At 40.0% G+C, this 19526-nt stretch overlaps 1 protein-coding gene and 1 long non-coding RNA gene across 2 annotated transcripts in view; one reads left to right on the plus strand and one right to left on the minus strand.

Annotated features, from left to right (window-relative positions):
* Positions 1-533: 533 nt before the first annotated feature.
* The window catches only part of SRD5A2 (steroid 5 alpha-reductase 2), a 62079-nt gene continuing 43086 nt past the window's right edge, over positions 534-19526 (minus strand). The window contains exons 2-5 of the mRNA XM_032239227.1: positions 14645-14808; positions 10114-10215; positions 8051-8201; positions 534-4295 (exon numbers count right to left, since the gene is read on the minus strand). Coding sequence (XP_032095118.1) covers positions 4229-4295; positions 8051-8201; positions 10114-10215; positions 14645-14808 — 484 coding nt within the window. The 3' untranslated portion in view covers positions 534-4228. The remainder of the gene's footprint in view (positions 4296-8050; positions 8202-10113; positions 10216-14644; positions 14809-19526) is intronic.
* LOC116524125 lies at positions 6278-19381 on the plus strand. Its single transcript, XR_004257187.1, has 3 exons — positions 6278-6431; positions 14695-14702; positions 19370-19381. It is a non-coding gene; the product is annotated as an uncharacterized LOC116524125 (long non-coding RNA).

The raw sequence follows: 19526 nt of genomic DNA on the forward strand, positions 1-19526 counted from the left end.
TCACAATGTCACTGCTACACAGGACTAAAACTATCTTTACGAGGTGAGCTGACAGAAATACGATTATTTATAGTGAAGCACAGTCATATGGCTTGCGTTTTTTAAAAGTCAGCTTCTTATGAAATGGAGCTCTAACAAGTGTTTATTCTCTCTCTCAGAGGGGCTTCTTTTCCTGGGGGAATAAAGAAGGGACCAGGCTTGTGCAGCCTAGACACAGCAAAGGGAAGACACCCACTCTGTCAGTGGGAGGCCCCTGTCTCCCAAGGACCTTCCAATGCCAACCCTCCCTTATACACTCTCCTTCATGACTCCCCTCCTTCTTCCACTTTCTTTGTTCTTCTCCTCCCAGCCAGCTTGCCATGTCGGAAGGGATATTGAATATCCCTCCAATAAAAAATCTAGATTCTGACTGCATTGAACAAAACCAAACAAAACCTGAACCCAAAAAAGGCAGGACTAAAGAAACTAACACAGCTTGATGCATACTTTAACCTTGTGATTATTTATTTGATTCAATAAAATGATTTATTTCACCAATGATTTATTTCATTCATCCAAATCCCAAGCTAAGGTTGATGGGGAGAAATGAGGCACAATACAAATAACATGGAACCTTTTAAGATCCATGGACTTGTAGAAAGAATGAACAAATCTCTTACTTAGAAATTAAATCCACTCAATGGCTTATTGAATCATCCAAGCACTCACATTGCCATCTGGCTCTATGCCTCTTTCTTTCATCATAGGATAGTGTAGATGCTATAAAACAACCAGCGTCCTTCTCTAGAAAGATTCACTTTACATTTGCTGTTGCCCTCCTTATTTGTCCTGCCTGGACCTCAGCCCATAGCTTATTAGAGAACCAAAGGACCAAGCAGGAAAGGGAATGGCTCTTCATGAGTCTATTCCTTCATGTGCCAAGAGCTTGCTCCCCTGCTTCTTAGTGAGATTGCCATGAAGTAACCACAAAAATCCAAGAGAGCTATTATCATATTGCAGGGTTGTAAAATCATAGGTTTATTTATTTGTTCCTGAAAGGGTCTAAGCCACCTAAATCACTGTTTAATTGCATATTTCTCATTAGAGCTCCTTTTTCCATTTAGAATACAGTGGAACCAGTGTTCTTCTTTATGAAAGTAAGCATTAGGGATAAGGGGGTTTTGAAACCTTTTTCCATGCTAAACATACATGTTGTCTTAACTACTCCGAGGAGGGAAAACTCTCTATTCTGCCAAATAGGTTTATGAAAGGGCAGGAGCCTGATACTCCCACAATGCGAGGGAAGCCTCACACACAAACAGGCATGGGACAATAGGTGTATAACGGAATTGTGCAATAGCACTTAAGCTCTGGCTATTTTTCTCCTGCATGAGCTCTGTAGAAATCCAGATGGCAGTCCTAAAGGCTGTGCCTTAAGCAGAAAAAAACGTACTTCTGACCTTCAAAAGGGCAAAATGAGATGGCTTCTCTGACCAGCTCTGTACCAACTATGGGGAGGCCTTTTAACTCTGTGGGTCTCGGTGTCACTACGTATAATATGAAGTGGTGGGAGTAGCCGATGTCTGAGGTCTGCTTCAGCTCTTTAAGTCTAAATTCTGAAAAACAAACAAAACTCAACGTCTTCTTCAAGGTTGGCAGGAAAACGCCTCTTCTGTGAAAGCTTCAGCAAAACCAAGACAGAGTATCTTGTGAGCTAGGACACCATTGTATTACTTTAGCCAAAACCACTCCGTGGACACCTCGATTAACTATAATTTTGTTGCACTCTATTTTTAGAAGTGGGAAGAAATATATTTAAAGATGAGCAGACATTCAGACCTTTATTGTATTTAATCCACATACATATTCCAGCCCTATCATTGAACATGATGGCCCTAGAACACTGAGAATGCCTGAATTATCAAGGGAAGATTTCAGCTTTCATAGATTTCATGCTCTCCTACCCTATATTCAGATTAAGAAGTTCCACGATCATGCTGTCTTGAAAGATCCACCATGAGGCAACTGGATTGGGGTTTCCCCAATATGTTAATTACCTAAGTCAAGGTTGACTACATACAATTTTAGAAAGCGCCCTCTTGTGGCAAAAAATAAAATAAAATAAAATTGCCAATGGCAGCATTGTCCTGAGACTATGAATACTGCCATTTATTGTACGCTTATTTCATCTCAAGGACTGGCCTGGATGTTTACATGGTAGTAAAATAAAGGACTTAAGAAAGGTAGTTTTCAATGTCATAGAACTGAAAGTCTTTTATGTCACAGAGCTCAAGCTACACCTGAAGATTTATTTTCCCCTGTGTATGCCTGAGCACCAGGAGTGGCGTCTAAACTTAGGACATTTTCCTGCGCCTTTATTGTACTTCCTTGTAGCTCTGAACTGTGGCTGAGAGGCTCTATAAGTCATGCTTTTTTTATTTCCAGCACATAGCCCCTAATTTCATGAAGAGAGAAGAGAAGAAAGGAAGCAACACTACAGACAGGGTGAATGAAAACAGGGGCCTGGGGGAACAGGGAAATCCATACCTTGTGAAAAATTCTAGAAGTCCCAGGATATTTTAATTCAAACAAAACTACTTAAGATCCATGATTATAGAGGGATTTAATGAACAACAAAGACACTTATTTATATGGTTACAATTTGTATTTTTCAGTAATCTACATCATCCTCAGACCTTTCTAGTTTCCTATGTGACTTATATAGTGAGTTTCTATACTTAGCACCACTGGTGCTCATTTCTCAAAACAGTTTGCTAAATATTGGAAATGCATTCCACACACATAGCACTGAAAAGACAAATATTTCCACATATTTCTTTTTTTTTTCTATAACAATGTCTTGATTTTTGCTCAAACACATATTTCAATTACAAGCATTCAGCCCCGTACTTAGAGAGTCCCATATCTCAGCACCCATGGAAGGGTGACCCCCTCACAAGAGCTTAAAACTCAAATGCTTACTAGCTACATAGTTCCAGTTCTGGTGTGGAAATGTGGGCTATATATGCTCAGATCCTCCAACGCTTTAAATGAAACTAGAATGCTAGAGTTTCAGGAAGCAAGCCCCCAATTTTTAAGTTTTTGAAACTTTGTAAAAAAAAAAAAAAAAAAAAACCTGTATGTCTAAGCCAAACAAAACAGGTTTTCTACCCAGATGTCCCCCTCAGTCTGCACTTTTCAGCCTCTGCCTTCAGGTCCTTTGAGGGGTGGCTTCCAAGCTGCCCCTAGCAGACACCTTCTTAAAGAGGTCCTGAGAACTCCAATGAAGAAGTTCCAGGAAAGGAAAGTTGCTCAGGGCTTCTGCTGTACTTCACATTGTTGTGGACATCTGGTGGAGGCAAGCAGCATGTAGCCTCATCATGAATTCTCTTTATTTCACATTTACTCGTATATTGGCACCAGTTTCCAAGACCGTGGGAGTTTGCAATGTCTATTATAAAGCTCTTCTCCCCACTCTCAGTAGCCATCCAGGGTCATGTCATTCTGTTACTAAAACCTGGCCTTCAAGAAAATTTATACCAGTCTTCTGGAGATTGTGAAATCTTCTGGAAAACAGAGGCACTCATCAACTAAGACACTGCAAAAATTTGAAATGAGGTCAATGCATCAGTATCTTTTCAACACTATGAGGAGAGGGCTCCTGTATTAAAGGTCTACCTAATAATTTCGTATCTTTCCCGATTAACCAAGAAAAAGGAAGACATGACCAGGGTTTTCATTTGGGGGTGGGTTTGCTCTGGGTCTTTGTGACTTCAGAATTTAAATCTCTGCTACTCTGTATGGATACAAAATGCATTTAATAAGGTCTATAAGCACTGCCTTCAAGCCAAAAAATTCTTCACTACAGAGGTGTCCTCCATTGATAGGGAGTGAATGTGAAGCCACATGTGCTTAGATTGCCCAGTGAAAGAAACAGGAGAAGTTTGTACTTTCTCAGAGCAATAGCTAAGAAGTAACTGTCACTATTTGGAAAAGGGGCTTTTTGAAGCTTCGGTTGGAGAGCAGGGTAGGGATCCCTGGAAGGGTGGTAGTAAACTCTAAGCAGGCACCACTCAGAATCCCCAGCTGGGAATTGGGCCAGCTGGCAGAATGCCAGGAGACCTACTGTTATATACATACACATACACATATATATGGAGGACTACTGTATCATGAAAATTACAGTTTCAACAGCTTGACAGTTTTCATCAGCACTGTGGGAGTTTTGCTCCTTTTTAATTTGGCTTCTTTAAAAGATGAATGGAATAAGGGCCTTCCGAGATTTGGGGTAGTCCTCAAACATCTTGAGGTAGAACCTAAAAGACAAGAAAGAAATAATTGTCAATATAATGGAGCCGTGACTGACAGCTGAGGTTTGCTGTGTCCAAGATCTTTGTTACAAGTCAACCTACAGGTATTTAGGGCCTGACTATTTCAGATGGCCATTTATGATTCTTATTTCTCCTTCCCATAGCCTATTTCTTATAAATCCTGAAGCTTCTTGTGCTGGGAAATAAAATAGGCACAGGGTAGTGGTGATGGCTGTGCGACATTATGAATGTACCTAATGCCACTGAATTTTACACTTCAAAATGGCTAAAGTGGTAAAATTTTTGTTATGTATATTTTACCAGAATTTTTTTAAAATGTGGTATCCAGAAGGAAGCACTCATTTGGATTCAGCCGAGAAACACAGGGAAGCAAAGATGATGGGCAAAGTGAACCAGTAATATTCCCCAATATCCTTTCATGAGGCCTGGGAATGCCAACAAAATATCACCTTGTCTTATGGGTTGAATTTTTCCCCCCAAAAGATATGTTGAAGTCCTAACCCCCAGTGCCTGAGAGTGTAATTTTTTTTTTTTTGGAACTAGGACTATTGCAGATATAATTAAATTAAGATGAAGTCATACTGGAGAAGGGTGTGCCCTTAATCCAATATGGCTGTGTCCTGAAAAGAAGAGGATAAGAGACAAAGAGACGGAGACAGAGACACCCAGGGGAGAAGGCCATGCCGCGGAACACCAAGGGTTGCCGGCCACCACCAGAAACTAAAAAGAGGCAAGGAAGAATTCTTCCCTAGAGCCATTACAGGGGGCGTGGCCCTGCCAGTGCCTCAGTTTCAAACTTCTAGCCTCCAGAACTGTGAAAGGACAAATCTGTGTTGTTCAAGCCACCCAGTTTGTGGTAATGTGTTGCAGCAACCACAGGAGACAAATGCATCTTAAAGAATCCTTTCTCCTTTAGTTGCCAGGCTGTCCTTCTAACTAGTTGTGACGGTAGCCCTCAAGGTATAAGCAAGATGATACACTGTTAAAGTACCTGAGTTTGAATTAAGGAGCAAATAATCAGGTAAAAAAGGTGGCTGGGTTTTGGGACTGTGATTTGAGAAGTCTGGTGGGCCGCCTCTGTGCATGCTGCCTCTGCTGTGAGGGCCTGCCTTTGTTTTATAGGAGCCTTCACAAAATCCTGTTAACCTATTAAAAACTATGCCCTTTGGCCCTTCTCTGGCAGTCTGACATAAAAGGATGAGGCCTCAGTTTCGGTTTTGTTGTTGCAGTAGCTGAAAATGTCTAGTGGAATTACTGTCCCTTCCCTAACCAAGCACGGTGGAGTCCACACATCCCAGGGACCCTCCAAGTGCTGAGTGCTGCCTTCTCTTCTCCCATTCCCACTCTGCCTCTGATTTTTTTTAAACCAAGAAATCAGGTTTTAGTCCACGCTTCCCAGAGACCCTCCAAGTGCTGAGTGCTGCCTTCTCTTCTCCCATTCCCACTCTGCCTCTGGTGGGCAGCACACCCAGCCTGAAATGGTAACGTGGGAAGTAGAAAAGTTCCTCTTCAATGTTTCCTTTCTTATTAAAGAATAATCATAATAAGTGTTAGAAATAAGAGTTTGTTTTAAATACTTTCTTCAAAGCTTTCTTGCTTTTTACTAGTAGCTCTCTGGTAAGCCCTATCCTATGTAGCTGTTAGGCTCACAGGCATGTAGTACATTCTATGTCCTTGTACTTTAACCAAGATACTTGTGCTAGACATGTTTACAGATAGTTAGCACATTCTATGTCCTTGTACTTTAACAAAGATATTTATGCTATTACTTTTCTAAGTCCTTTCCTAAGCAACTTCCTTCCCTTCCTTATTTGGACTTCCTCTTTTCCTTTTGTTCTCCATTGCTTTTATCTGTTTAGAAAAGTTTTAAGTTGTTAGCCAATCATGTTTTAGTTTAGATTGTGAGGTCTGGCTCCAACCAACAGAGATCAGACACAGTGGTAAGGATGACCCCAAATGCATAAGGGATAAATATGTCTGCTTTTCCTTTGCTTGTTGTACTCTCATGGCAAGACTGCTGGTGAGTGTAACCTTTCTGCAAGAAGTAAAAATTGCCTTGATGAGAGATCCTTTGTCCCAGTGCTGACTTTTCTTTGCGGCACTGAAAATTTACATGTAACAGTAAGAACTGTTATGACTCTCTTATGGACTAGGAACCTTCTGACACTCGCCCCCACAGAGTCTAGGAAGTGGTAGGAATAGGTCACGAGCTGTTGCTTCATTCATTTCAGAGCTGTTGTCCTCAAACAATTCTTCTCAAAAAAAAAAAGAAACTCATTCTTACCTAAACTTTCAAAATTAGGCAATGAATCATACCCCTAGGGTTCTGGTTCCAAGACCATACATTCCTTCTTTGAGTATCCATACAGTGTCCAGTAATTATAGGCTTTCTCTTTCCACAAAAGGTATTTTAGGGAAAGGATCTGAAATTTACACTTGGATTTAAAGCCTGATAACAACTTAATTCGTTACCTTTCACTTCCAGCAATGCTTTTAGTTAATTCTTTTGTCCCCACTCCACCCCAGGTTAGCGGGTTAGTGAAGCCTTAGGCCAGGTCTTCAGAGGAAGGATTCCGAAACACCTGCAATTCCTAGCATTTCCCAGCAGATGGGGCAGTCCTAAGATTGCCCCACACATGCAATTGTTTGTCCTATCTTCCCCAGAAGCCAGTGTTGACCTGGATTATGACTTATAGAGGGTGGGTGTCAGGGAAGGAGGGCAGTACCAAAATAAGCACTGGTATTGCACAGACTCTAGGGGAAATAATCTTTCTGGAATTTCCAGGAATCTGTGATTACCCGAACTGTTAGCACCAAATCTTGTAGCCAAAAATAGCAGCCACACAGGCACCAAGATAGTATTTTTTTAGTAGCTTGCTAGCCTGCTATGACTCAGATATCGGTAGAGGCCAGGCACGGTGGCTCATGCCTGTAATTCCAGCACTTTGGGAGGCCAAGGCAGATGGATCACTTCAGGTCAGGAGTTTGAGGCCAGCCTGGTCAACATGGTGAAAACCTGCCTCTACTAAAGTTAGCTGGGCATGGTGGTGGGCTTGCAGTCTCAGCTATTTGGGAGACTGAGGTGGGAGAATTGCTTGAACCTGGGAGGTGGAGTGAGATGAGATCACCCATTGCACTTTAGCCTGGGCAACAGAGTGAGACTCTGACTCAAAAAATAAGAATAATAAAAATACATTAAAATTTAAAAAAAAAAAAAAAAAAACCCCGTCAACTATTATCAACTATCTGTGGAGCTTTGGAAAGTACTGGCCATGGTCCCGCACATGGAGCGCACTGCCAGAAATGTGGTGGGAGAGGATGAAATTGAATCATGGTAATGGAAGCTGCTGCTTCTGCTTCTTGAAGCTTTATCTAAGCATCTGCCTGGCGGGCACAGAGCCTGGTCAACTAACTCATGTTGGTGCAAGGCACTTCTTGCTGGATAGTCTTCTTCAACTAGACAGGCACAGGACCTTCCTGGTCGTCACCTCAGTTACCTCTGTCTCCATGGACTTATTTTTGTTCTTAGAAAAAAAATTATTACTGCTACTCTCATCCAGCTAACTTCCAACTTCAGTAAAAGCCCAATATGTCAGAATATACTAACCCAGATTATTGTATCAACCTTCCCTTATAAAAATAAATATATTCGGTTTCTAAACCTTGCTCTGCAGGTTAAAAGCCTGTTTAGAGAAGAAAAAAAGCTACGTGAATGCAGCTACTTTTATTGGAAAGTTTACCTATGGTGGTGAAAAGCTCGCAGCCCAAGGAAACAAAGTGAGAAAAATGCAAATGCAAGTGCTGGGAGGGACCAAGTGGCCAGGGCAAAGCCGATCCATTCAATGATCTCACCGAAGAAATTGGCTCCAGAAACATATGTAAACATGCCACCTGTGTGCAGAAGAATTGGAAGGTCAATCATTGCAACTGAATCACTGTGACATTAAACCCCTCTGTGTTGTTCCAAAATACACAAAGGCACAAAGAACAAATGTGGGGCTGGAGACTCCCTCCATAGTCTTAGAAGTTTGGTGGAATCCTCTTGGAGAGAAGGGGAAGCAAAGCAACAACAGCCTGTTGCCTGGAAAACATTCCAGAGTTGCGAAGAGTGGACCCAACTGCTCGATGGGCTCTATCCAAATCTCTAACAACTGCTGGACCACTAACTTTGGGTAGGACAAGGGAGAGGTGTGGGAGGTCTGGGTTTTGTATCATTCTATTAAGGAAGGGGCCACCTCTTACCTCCCCACTTCTTTCCTGGACACATTCACAGTCCCAAAACGTGAAACTGCGTGCTACATTAAAATAATACAAATCTGAACTTATGGGAGAAGGAATTTAGATTCTCTTTTGGGATTTGCCCCTCCCCACCCTTCTGCAAAGCACTCTACTCTGTTCCTGTTTAAAGTATGGAGTAGGAGCTACAGGTATTTGTCCTGCTGGAGGCTGGTGAGATTGGCTTCTTGATTTTAAATGTTTCGTTTTCTATCCAACCAAGTATTTCTTCTCTCAGAACTGTATCTAGAAATCAACATATTTCTAATGATATTAAATATATCCGCACTCAAATTTTATGACCCACATTAAACTAGGGAAGTTTCAACCAAAACAATTTTGTTCTTTCTATAGTTATGTAAAAATACTTTGTTTTTAAATCATTCTCTATTATAAATCAAAAGTTGGGAACTAATCTTGGCAACTGGTTTTTAAGCTCTTTCTCTGCTCTTCTTTATTTATCTAGTTATGGAGTGAATGTTTTTAAAATCTAAGCTCCTTAGAGTTGAATATTTCTTGAAAATAAGATTGCATCAGTGGTTCCCAACCTGCTATTCTCTAGGCCCTGGGAGGAACCATAGATCTAGTGCAAAGGATCTATAAATCATTTATGAATATAGTAAATAGCACATCTTAACCTATTAAGTTATTTTTGTTTGACGTATATACTGTTAGGATATTAACAACATTCAAATTCATTTGAATATGTTACTGAATTTATAGGAACTTTGTCATTAATTTCTTATTCAATTACTATTAATGTGCGCTAACATCATGTCATAATTGAGGCAATTTTGGGATGTAAATAAAGGATTGTATTTCCATCAGAAAGGGTGGAAGCCACAGACCTACACAAATACCCATCTAAACCTATTGAAGGATTACTTGGACTGATTCACTCCTATCTGGGTATATTTATCAATCTCTTAGCTTGGTTTCTTTGGAACAGTTAGGATTACAAATATGCTGCAAAAATGCACTTGTGCTTTTCTATCTCCAAAAATGAACTTGTGCATGTAAGACCTCCCATCCTAAGTTTTGATCAAGTAAATATTGTTCTCTACACCTTTAAGAGTATACAAGTAGCAGGAAATACACATATTCTACCCTTAACTGCTCATAAGACAAGCCTAGATCAATTGGAGGGGACACATTAATTGGCCAAACATTCAGCAGCATTTGCAAACCTAGAAAGAATGAGCCCTCTGTACATGACAATCTTACCTACTGCAATGAGGTTGTAGGTAGCCAATTCTAACCCTACTCAAACCTCCCACTCTCTCCCACCTTCCGGGTATTGCAGTCTCACAACTTCCTGAGGGCTCTGGTAGCTCTCTGGAGCTTCTGGGTTCAGATCAGAAGAGCAGTTGCGCTGTGATGGCACTGGGTATGCAGGGGAAGTCAAGAGCAAGCTGAGAGCCATTGCATCATCTGTGCCCTCACTGTGTCTCTCCATCTGCTACCACAGTGTCATTCTTAAGACAGGCTCCAGGAAAGAATGGGAGTCTGGGGGCAGGAGAGGCATTACCTTGTGGAATCCTATAGATGATTTCTCCAGGCTTCCTGAGCTGGCACAATATGTAGTCACTATGAATGTTGATTCCCATTCCCAAAAGAAATAAGAAGACACCTTGACAAAGAAGAGAGAAAAGAGAATTTCTTTTTAAATGTGTGCAGATTTGGGTGCTTTTTTTCACAAGCTAAGCTAAAATGAAAAAGGGGCATTTAATTCCTAATAATGAAGGGAGGTGCATTTAATTTCTAAAGAATTGTCCTAAGACATGGCAAAAAGCAGGGAGGGCAATGAGTCCTGGTTCTGAATGGGGAGCAGGTGTGCTGTTTCCTAGACTCAGGCTGAAAGTGCACAGTGGCACCACCGATGGAGACAGACAGGAAGAGAGAGAAGAGCAGGAGGCAGCACCATTGACCAGTATTCAAACAGATAAACAAATAAATGAACGGATCATAATAGTTAGCCTTTAGCTCATTCACAGTCAAATCAAGGTTGCATATCTCAACAGCCAATTCCAGCCCCTTTTCCTTTGCCATCTCCCACTACAGAGGTTGAACTGAGAAAGGTGGTCACATGAGCTAGTTTCACCAATAAGATGTAAAGTGAAGTCTCGGTGAGGGGACTTCCTTGGCAATTGTTTGCTTTGCTGATAAAAAGGTGCAGGCAAGACCAGTGCCCCTACTTCCTCCTTCTTCCTGTCTTGATTGCCGGATGTAATGCCTTGAGCCTCAGTCACCGTCTTTCAGCCATGAAGTGACTAACAAGAGGACCATAGGTAAACATGCTAAGAATAGCGGAGACAGAAAGTGCCTGAGTTATCCGTGGTGTCGGTAAGCAACAACAGGAATGCAGAAGCCACCTACTTTGACACTTCTTGTTATGTAAGAACTATGAATTCTGAATTATTTAGTCACTATTGTTTGGTTTTCTGAGCGCATTCCCGACTGAAACACTCACTCTCATGAAAATAACGTGAACTCGTTTGGAGGGCTTGGCCACTAACAAACTAACTCCCACCACTGACAATTCACACACACACACACACACACACACACCCTGACATACTACACACACTGTTCACATCTTTATTTATTTTACTTAGCCACGTATCCTGGAGTTGTCTCCACGTGCACTATCCACTGGTACAGAAAGGGTCTTGTCCTGAGGTGAGGAGAGCCAGGATCAGGATGCTAGATCCTGCATCCCCAAGGGCATTATTACAGCCCAGAAACACCCACTGTCCCACATAGAGGTCCAACCCGACCTCCCAGCAAAGCACATTTGTGCTTTTCAAAATATATTAGGCAAAAAGCAAGAACAGTTTAGTAAAAGCGATCAGGTCTATTCTCGCCTTATTTGATATGATATAAAACAAGGATTTCCCACCTTGTCTAGTCAAAAGATCATTGGCCTGGAAGAAAGGGTATCTGAGGAGGGATGGTAGAGGAGCGGGGAGGGGAGGGTTACAGCACACACAGCAATGGAGAAAAGCAGGGACCTGGGACCAGCTGTCTGTGTGTCCTTGAGCAAGTCACTTCAGCTCTCTCAGCCTCAGTTTCCTCATCTGTAAAATGTAAATTCTAACAGTACCAATCTCACAAGAATGGTATGAAGACCATCCATGCATTCATTCCATCATTCATTTATTCAACTAATATTAATTGAGAGCTTACTGCATGCCAAGCACTGTCCTAAGCACCAGAGCTACAGGAGTGAGAAAACGGTCAAGGTATCTGTGGCCATGCAGCTTACATTTTAGTGGAGGGATACAGACATGAATTTTAAAAAAATTAAAGTAAAAAAAAATCACATAATAATCACTGCAAGGCAGAAAAATCAAAGTAGGATCATGAGACAGAGAGTAAAGTGGGGTGGAGACCGTCTCTATTTTACATGAGGTAGCTAAGGGAAAGTTTTCCTGAAGATTTGACATTTGTCCTGTGATTTGAATCATGTGAATGCAAAAAATCTGAGGGACAACAATCTGGTAGGGGGACAAGAAAGACAAAGGCCTGGTTCACCTGAAGCTTGAGGATACAGTGGGCTGGAGGAGACGGGGACAGGATGCTAAGTAAAAAGCCACAGCAAGTATTCTAGGCCTTGGTGAAGGGTTTGCATTTTTAGGTGACGTAGGAGGTCCTTGGTGTTTTAAGCAGGAGGGAACTGGAGTCCGATTTCTGTTTATTATTATTGCAAAAGAAATAAAAATGTTGTATAGAATATTGAACAGTAATTAGCAGACATAAAGAAACCAAGATACTTATTCCTACCACACACAAATTGCTACTGTTAAACACTTTAGTGTCTATCCTTCCAGATTTTCATCTTACTCAATATTCAGGCCATATTTCAAATTCCTCAGATATCTCCCACATGTCTACTTAAAGGTGGTTTGTGCAAGCCAAAATCCAATATAGGATTATGCCTAGCATCTGCTAGTTACGTCCAGGCTTTTGTAATCTAGCTCAGATCCTTGGCTTTTTCTTCCAGGACACTGACTTGTTGAAGAGATCTGGCAGTTGTCCCTTAGAATGTCCGTTTTTTTTTTTTTTTTTTTAATACGACCAGCTTATTTCCACTGTATTTCCTGTAAAATGGCATAAGCCATTTTCCTATGTGGTTATATTAAAAGCTTAATATACAGATAGGTACATTTGTGTTTTTGTTCTCAAGTTCAGGAAACTTTTTTCAATTTAGGATTTAAAAAAAATAAGTAATGAAATTTCATAATTCAAAAGACAAACTATATTGAAGGAAAAGCTCTGCCTGCCCACTCTGCCCCCTTTACCCTGAGTTATGTAGGGAAACTTTTTATTAAGTTTTTTACAATTTCAATATTTCAATTTCCAATTATACACAGCAACACATACTATCCTTCTATTCCATTCCTACGTAAAGAGTAGCATACACTACTTGCTACTTATAAATGTGTAGCGGGCATTCTATGCATAAGTTATTTGTTTTTATTTAAACATAGATTCTGGAGGTGTCTCCACATGAACACACAGAGATCTTAGTTTGCTTTGATTTTGTTTTTGTGTTTCTTTCTTTGTGTTTGTGGTCACAGAATATTCTATGCATATACCAGTACCACACAGCTAATCCTCTGGTCATTTGTGTTTTCAAATGTTCACTGTGACTGTTTTGTGGAGAAAACAGTGCACAGGATGGAATGGAGGTAGAAAGTTCAGCTTGGAAGTTATTTTGGAAGACCAGGCAAGAGGTGATTGTAGCATGGACTAGGATGAAGTAATTTAGGGAGAAGTGACCCCAGCGGGCACATGTTTTAGAGGGAGAGCCAGAAGAACTAAGCTGCTGGAAGGAATGTGATGTGTGATTCTAATAGGAATTAAGCATAATTCCCACTATCCTATTATTTTTTCATTTAGGCCAAAATAGTGTAAAAAAAAATGAATCTTCCTGGACTTTAACTCCACTTAAAGAAAATGAAAGGCCGGGCGCGGTGGCTCAAGCCTGTAATCCCAGCACTTTGGGAGGCCGAGGCGGGTGGATCATGAGGTCAAGAGATGGAGACCATCCTGGTCAACACGGTGAAACCCCGTCTCTACTAAAAATACAAAAAATTAGCTGGGCATGGTGGTGCGTGCCTGTAATCCCAGCTACTCAGGAGGCTGAGGCAGGAGAATTGCCTGAACCCAGGAGGCGGAGGTTGCGGTGAGCCGAGATCGTGCCATTGCACTCCAGCCTGGGTAACTTGAGTGAAACTCCGTCTCAAAAAAAAAAAAAAAAAAAAGAAAATGAAAAAAAAAAAAAAAAAAACTCAACAATCAGTGTCTTCAACTATTTTAGATAGGGTGGTCCGGAAATGTCCCTTTGAGGAGGTACAAATTGTTGAAGATCTGAATATAGTGAGGGACCAATCCCATGAATATATAGGGGCAAAGCCTTCTAGGCCAAGGTTGTCCAACCCACAGCCTGTGGGCCACTTACAGCCCAGGACAGTTTTGGATGCGACCCAATACAAATTCGTACACCTTCTTAAAACATTATGAAATGTTTTTTAGCTCATCAGCTATTGTTGGTGTTAGTGTATTATACGTGTAGCCCAAGGCAATTCTTCTTTTACCAGTGTGGCCCAGGGAAGCCAAAAGACTGGACACCCCTGTACTAGGCAGAGGGAGAAGTCCTGAACAAAAACACTGGGGCAGGAAAAGCTTGACAGGCTCTGGCACAGCAGGAAGGCCATTGGCACAGGAGCACAGAAAAGGAGGTGGAGGGAGCCAGGAAAAGAGGCTGGGAAACTGGAACGACCAAAACGTTTAGGATTTATAGGCTGCGAGAAAAAAATTGTATTTTATCTTGAGAGTAAAAGAAATCTACTGGAGAGTTTTGAGATAGGAAATGGCATGATACGTATTTACACAATCCCTCTGGCTACCATAGAGAGAAAAGACTAAGGTAGGTGTGAGGGGGGCGGACGATGAGATCATTAGGAGGTTATTACAGTAGAGAGAGGCCATGGCCACATAGACTGTGGGAAGGGTTGTTAGCTGGGGAGTAGGTGAGAGTGGCCAGATTCACTTACCCAAGCTAAATCGTATGTCTGTGTACCACTCATCAGGGTATTCAGCACAGTAAATCAGGTAGTAGCCTTGAAGGAATCCATTTCCAGCACAGAAGGCAATGCCTTGGAAAATGAGTAGAACTGGATAAGGCCTCCCTCGACTGAGCAGTGGGTAGACAAATGTCCTGGAACACATGGGAGGAAAGGTTAAGATCCATTATTCAAAAAGAAAACAGTCAGACAATAAGAGGAAAAGGTTTCAAACAGATAACCATATCAAACCCATTTTTACAACTGTTTTCCGTTACGTCTGTGGAATGAAAGTACATTATTATCTGGTTCTAGAACAACAATTTATGCTATAATTTGGCCCTTTCCATTAAAATTTATAGTAGCCACAATTAAGTATCTTATTTTAATCTCACAACACCCTTGAAAGGTGAGTATCATCCGCATCCAGTAGTTAATAAGTTAAATTTTATGAGCTCAGGATTGGAGAGCAGCTTTCTATAAACCTAGAAGTGAAATCTAGTTTATATTAGAAGAAAGGTAAAGCCTGGTTTACACCAAAAAGTGGAATGGCATTTTGATAGCAACCACTTAGCCACATGGCTTTCCATAATGTTTTTCTGATATGGTTAGTTACTGATATTATGCATTCCCAGAAAGTGGACTGCAGGGTCCCTTGAGAAAAGACACACAACACACACACACACACACACACACACACACACACACACAGAGAGAGAGAGAGAGGGAGAGGGAGGGGGGGGAGAGAGAGAGAGAGAGACCCATCTAAATATAAGAAACTATTAATCTGGAGGAATCTAGGAAGAAGGGCTTAAAAAATATAAATACGCCCCAAATAAAAATTTACCTAAGATATAATACTAAAGACTAGACCACAATCTATATGACAATCTATACCCCCTTTATGACTGTTCTTCCCTTATGGTGCCATATAACAGTTCTACAGGAAAGTTCATAGTGAATGAACTTTTGTACATTGTGAATAGTTTTTGTGAATAGTTTAATAATTAACTATCAAATAAACAGCCCCATAACCAGCAATGAATTAAAGAAACATAACAATGCCATCACTCAGAAACCTCTCATGTGTCCCTTCCTGTTCACAGTACCACCATCACCCCGGAGGTAACCACTATCTGAGGATTTAGTTTTTAATAATTTTTCCTTTCTTTCTTTTTTTTTTAATAATTTTAGCACATTTGGGAGCTTTCCTAAAAATACAGTTTATTTTGCTCATTCTTAACTCCGTAAGAGTGGAATCATACTCTGATTCTTAGACTATCCTTTAACACCTATTTCTTTAACTCATCACTCTGTTTGTGAAACTCAAGCATGCTGTTGTGTACAGCTATATTTGGGTTGCTTCCTGAATGTTCATACCCACTCTGAGATTATTTTGCTATAGCTCCCAACTTTCCCATAATTTGAATGATTTCCTTTTTATGTTTAGACATTTGATATATCTGGAATTTCTTTTGTTCTGAGAAGTTAGATAAGAAGTCAACTTAATTTTTTTCTGATGTTAGTAAATTTACTAAATGTCTCTTTCCCTACTGATATGCGTTGCTGTTGGTTATTATACCCTAAATTATTATATGTATTGGTTCTTTTACTGAGTTCATGGTTCTGTTCCATTGATCTATTTATTGCCACTACCACACTGTTTCAATCATTGTAATTTTAAAACATGTCTTAATTTTGATTGAGCCTATTCTTTCATTACACTTTTTGAGATATTTTCAAGTCCACAATAGGTAAGTCCTTAGAGACAGAGAGTAGATTAGTGGTTGCCAGGGGCTGGGGCAGGGAGGAGTGACAGTGACTGATACAGGGTACAGAATTTCTTTTGGGGGTTGATGAAAATGTTCTGGAATTAGATTGTGGTGATGATTGCACAACATTTTGAATATACCAAAGCCCACTGAATTGTACATTTTTAAATGGTGGATTTTATGGTGTATGAATTATATCTCAATTTTTAAGTTAATTGAGAGAAAATTCAGGCAGTGTTGTATAGGGGTTAAAATTTAGGGTCTTGAACTTGCTGCATGACCTTGTCACTTCACTTCATTGTGTCTGTTTCTTCATCTGCCCACCTTATAAGACCAGGCCATGAGGATTAAGATGAAAAGGGCTCAAAACAGTCCAAATAAGAGAGCACAGTACATGTGTATATTGTTGTTGTTACCTTTATTATGTTGTGGTTAACATCACCTTTCTGTTCAGGTGCAGGTTGTACCTTTCTACTTATTCAGATCTTTTCAGTCTCTCAGTAGGTTTTAAGGTTTCTTCACCGCTGCACATTTTTTTGTTATTTTTAATCCCAGATTTCATACTTTTTTTGTTACTGTACATGAGATTTTCCATTTACATCTTTTAACTGTTTGTTTTACATGTAAAGGAAGACCTTTGATAGTATTAATTTTGTTCTCAGTCCTATCCTGAATTTCCTTATTTATAATCATTTTTCAATTTATTTTCTAGAATTTCTGCAGCACCTGCAAATAATGTTTGACTCTTCTCTTAGAAAGAATCTCAACATCTTCATCTTTTGGCCATGCTCTTGAATGACATAAATAGCATTAGCATTACCTTGTCTTTAAAGATTTTGAAATCCATCTAGAACTGTTTTATTGGAAGGAGAGGCTGTTGATATTTGTGATGGCTCATCTTACCTATCAACTTGACTGGACTGAAGGATACCCGGATAGGTTGTACAACATTATTTCTAGGTGTGTCTATGAAGGTTTTTGCAAAAGATATTAGCATTTGAACCAGTAGACTGAGTAAACAAGATCCACCCTCAGCAACATTGGAAGGCATCATCCAACCTTTTGAGGGCCCTAATAAAACAAGACATCAGAGGAATGGTGAATTTATTCTTTTTGCTTGAGATGGAACATCCATCTTCTCCTGCCGTGAGGTATCAGAGCTCCTGGTTCTCAGGTCTTTTGATTCTGGCACTTACACATACTCACTCCTCTCCTTCCGAAACCTCCTGATTCTCAGGCCTTCGGGCTCAGACTGAATTAGACCACTGGCTTTTCTGATTTTCTAGCTTGCAGAAAATATGTCAGGGGACTTCTTGGCCTCCATAATAGAGTAAACCAATTGCCATAATAAATCTCTTGTATATTTATACATATACATCCTATTGGTTCTGTTTCTCTCGAAAACTCTAATACAATATTATTGACAATAAGATCTCTATTTGTCTCATGGTAATTGGTTTGTGTAGATTATGTCTTCAGGGACATCTTATGAATTCTGGAAAATTTATGTTTTCATAGAAATAGAAGGTCATTCTTATTATTCAAGTTTTTAAGTGTATTTGTATAAGACTGACAATATAATATCTTATGAAATTTTTAAATTGTCAGCATATTTTCTTATTACCCCAACAGCACAAGTATCTGCTATGCTGCCCTTTCTTAGTTGCAGCCATATGCCCTTCCCCAACCCCTAGTAATCACTTTCTGTTATCTCTTTCTATATTTTTATCATTTTAAGATCCTCTAAATAGAATCACACATATGTAACTCTTGTAAACTGGCTCTTTTTATGCAGTGTCAATTCCCTCAAGATTCATCCAAGTTCTGTGATATATTTTTAAACAAAAAAAGAAATTTGAAAAATAGGATATGTATAGTGTGCTAATCTTTTGTAATCCAGAAAGGGAAATCGTAAAACATACATATGTATTTGCTTCTTTCTTATAAAAGTATTATCAAGATATAATTTACATACATAAGATTCACTCTTTTGGGTATTCAAAAGAATATTGACTGTAGTTAACTGTAAACACTGAATAAATAGAGACCTATAAGTTGATAATGATACTTTTAAAAAGATGTTAAGACATTTGTTAACATTGGAGGTGACAATTATTATACTAAATTCTTACTCTGATAAAATGTAACTAAAAGGATAATTAAGTATTTATCCTATATCTCATGTTCCCACCTTCTTAAATTAATTAATAAGTGAAACCTTTTCTTTTTGGAAGGACAGCAACTAATATATGGAAAACTAATTTTAAAGTTTGAAAAACAGGATTCCAAAGTATTATCCCAGAGATTATATGCTGATAACAAGAGAAAACAATTTTATAATGGTGGGCTCTATAGGTCATTATTTGAACAAAATGACCAAACTTGGCACCACTGAGAATGGGAGAATTCATTATTACTTACCTCCTGACATGATGCACCATGAGTTCTGCAGCATCACCAATGAAGTGTTCTTGACAAAACTGTAACCTGAATCTAATCAAAACCTTACAACTAACTTTCACTAAGATGAAAAAGAGGAGATAGAGTGAAAATTTAATTGGCACCAAGAGGAAAAGATAAATGCAGAGTATGAGATATTCTATTACTGGCCCTCTTCAAAAAGTCACTGTCATGGTTCAAAAAGATATATGAGGGAGAACAGTCAGTTCTAGATGAAAAGAGATGCAAAAGCAATAGCCCTTAATGTATGATGTTTCAATATATCTTTTCAATGTTTTGAAAAATTAGCTATCAATAACATCTGGAAGAAAAGGCAGTTGAGGAAATCTGAACATGAATTGGATACCAGATTGTTATTGATGGCAGTGGCCACTCCAGATATCTTGCTGCTGCCATCATGCCAGCTGCAACAGGAAGGCACAGCTGGGGCTGCACACTCCATGGAGCCAGAGGGAGCATGGCCCCTTCTGAGTTGGAGCAGGAGCTCCCTGGGTACTGCTGCAGCTGCCCAAACCACGGCTGCAGACCCAGGCTTCTCACTCCACAGAGCAGGCAGGAGCACCACTCCCCTGGGTGTAGCTGCCCAAACTGCAGCTGCAGACTCAGGCATCTCTGCACTCTTGGGGACCCAGGAAGGACCC

The sequence above is a fragment of the Sapajus apella genome, unplaced genomic scaffold, assembly GCF_009761245.1.
Source record: "Sapajus apella isolate SASKATOON/1434 unplaced genomic scaffold, GSC_monkey_1.0 scaffold44, whole genome shotgun sequence".
Classification (NCBI taxonomy): Eukaryota; Metazoa; Chordata; class Mammalia; order Primates; family Cebidae; genus Sapajus; species Sapajus apella.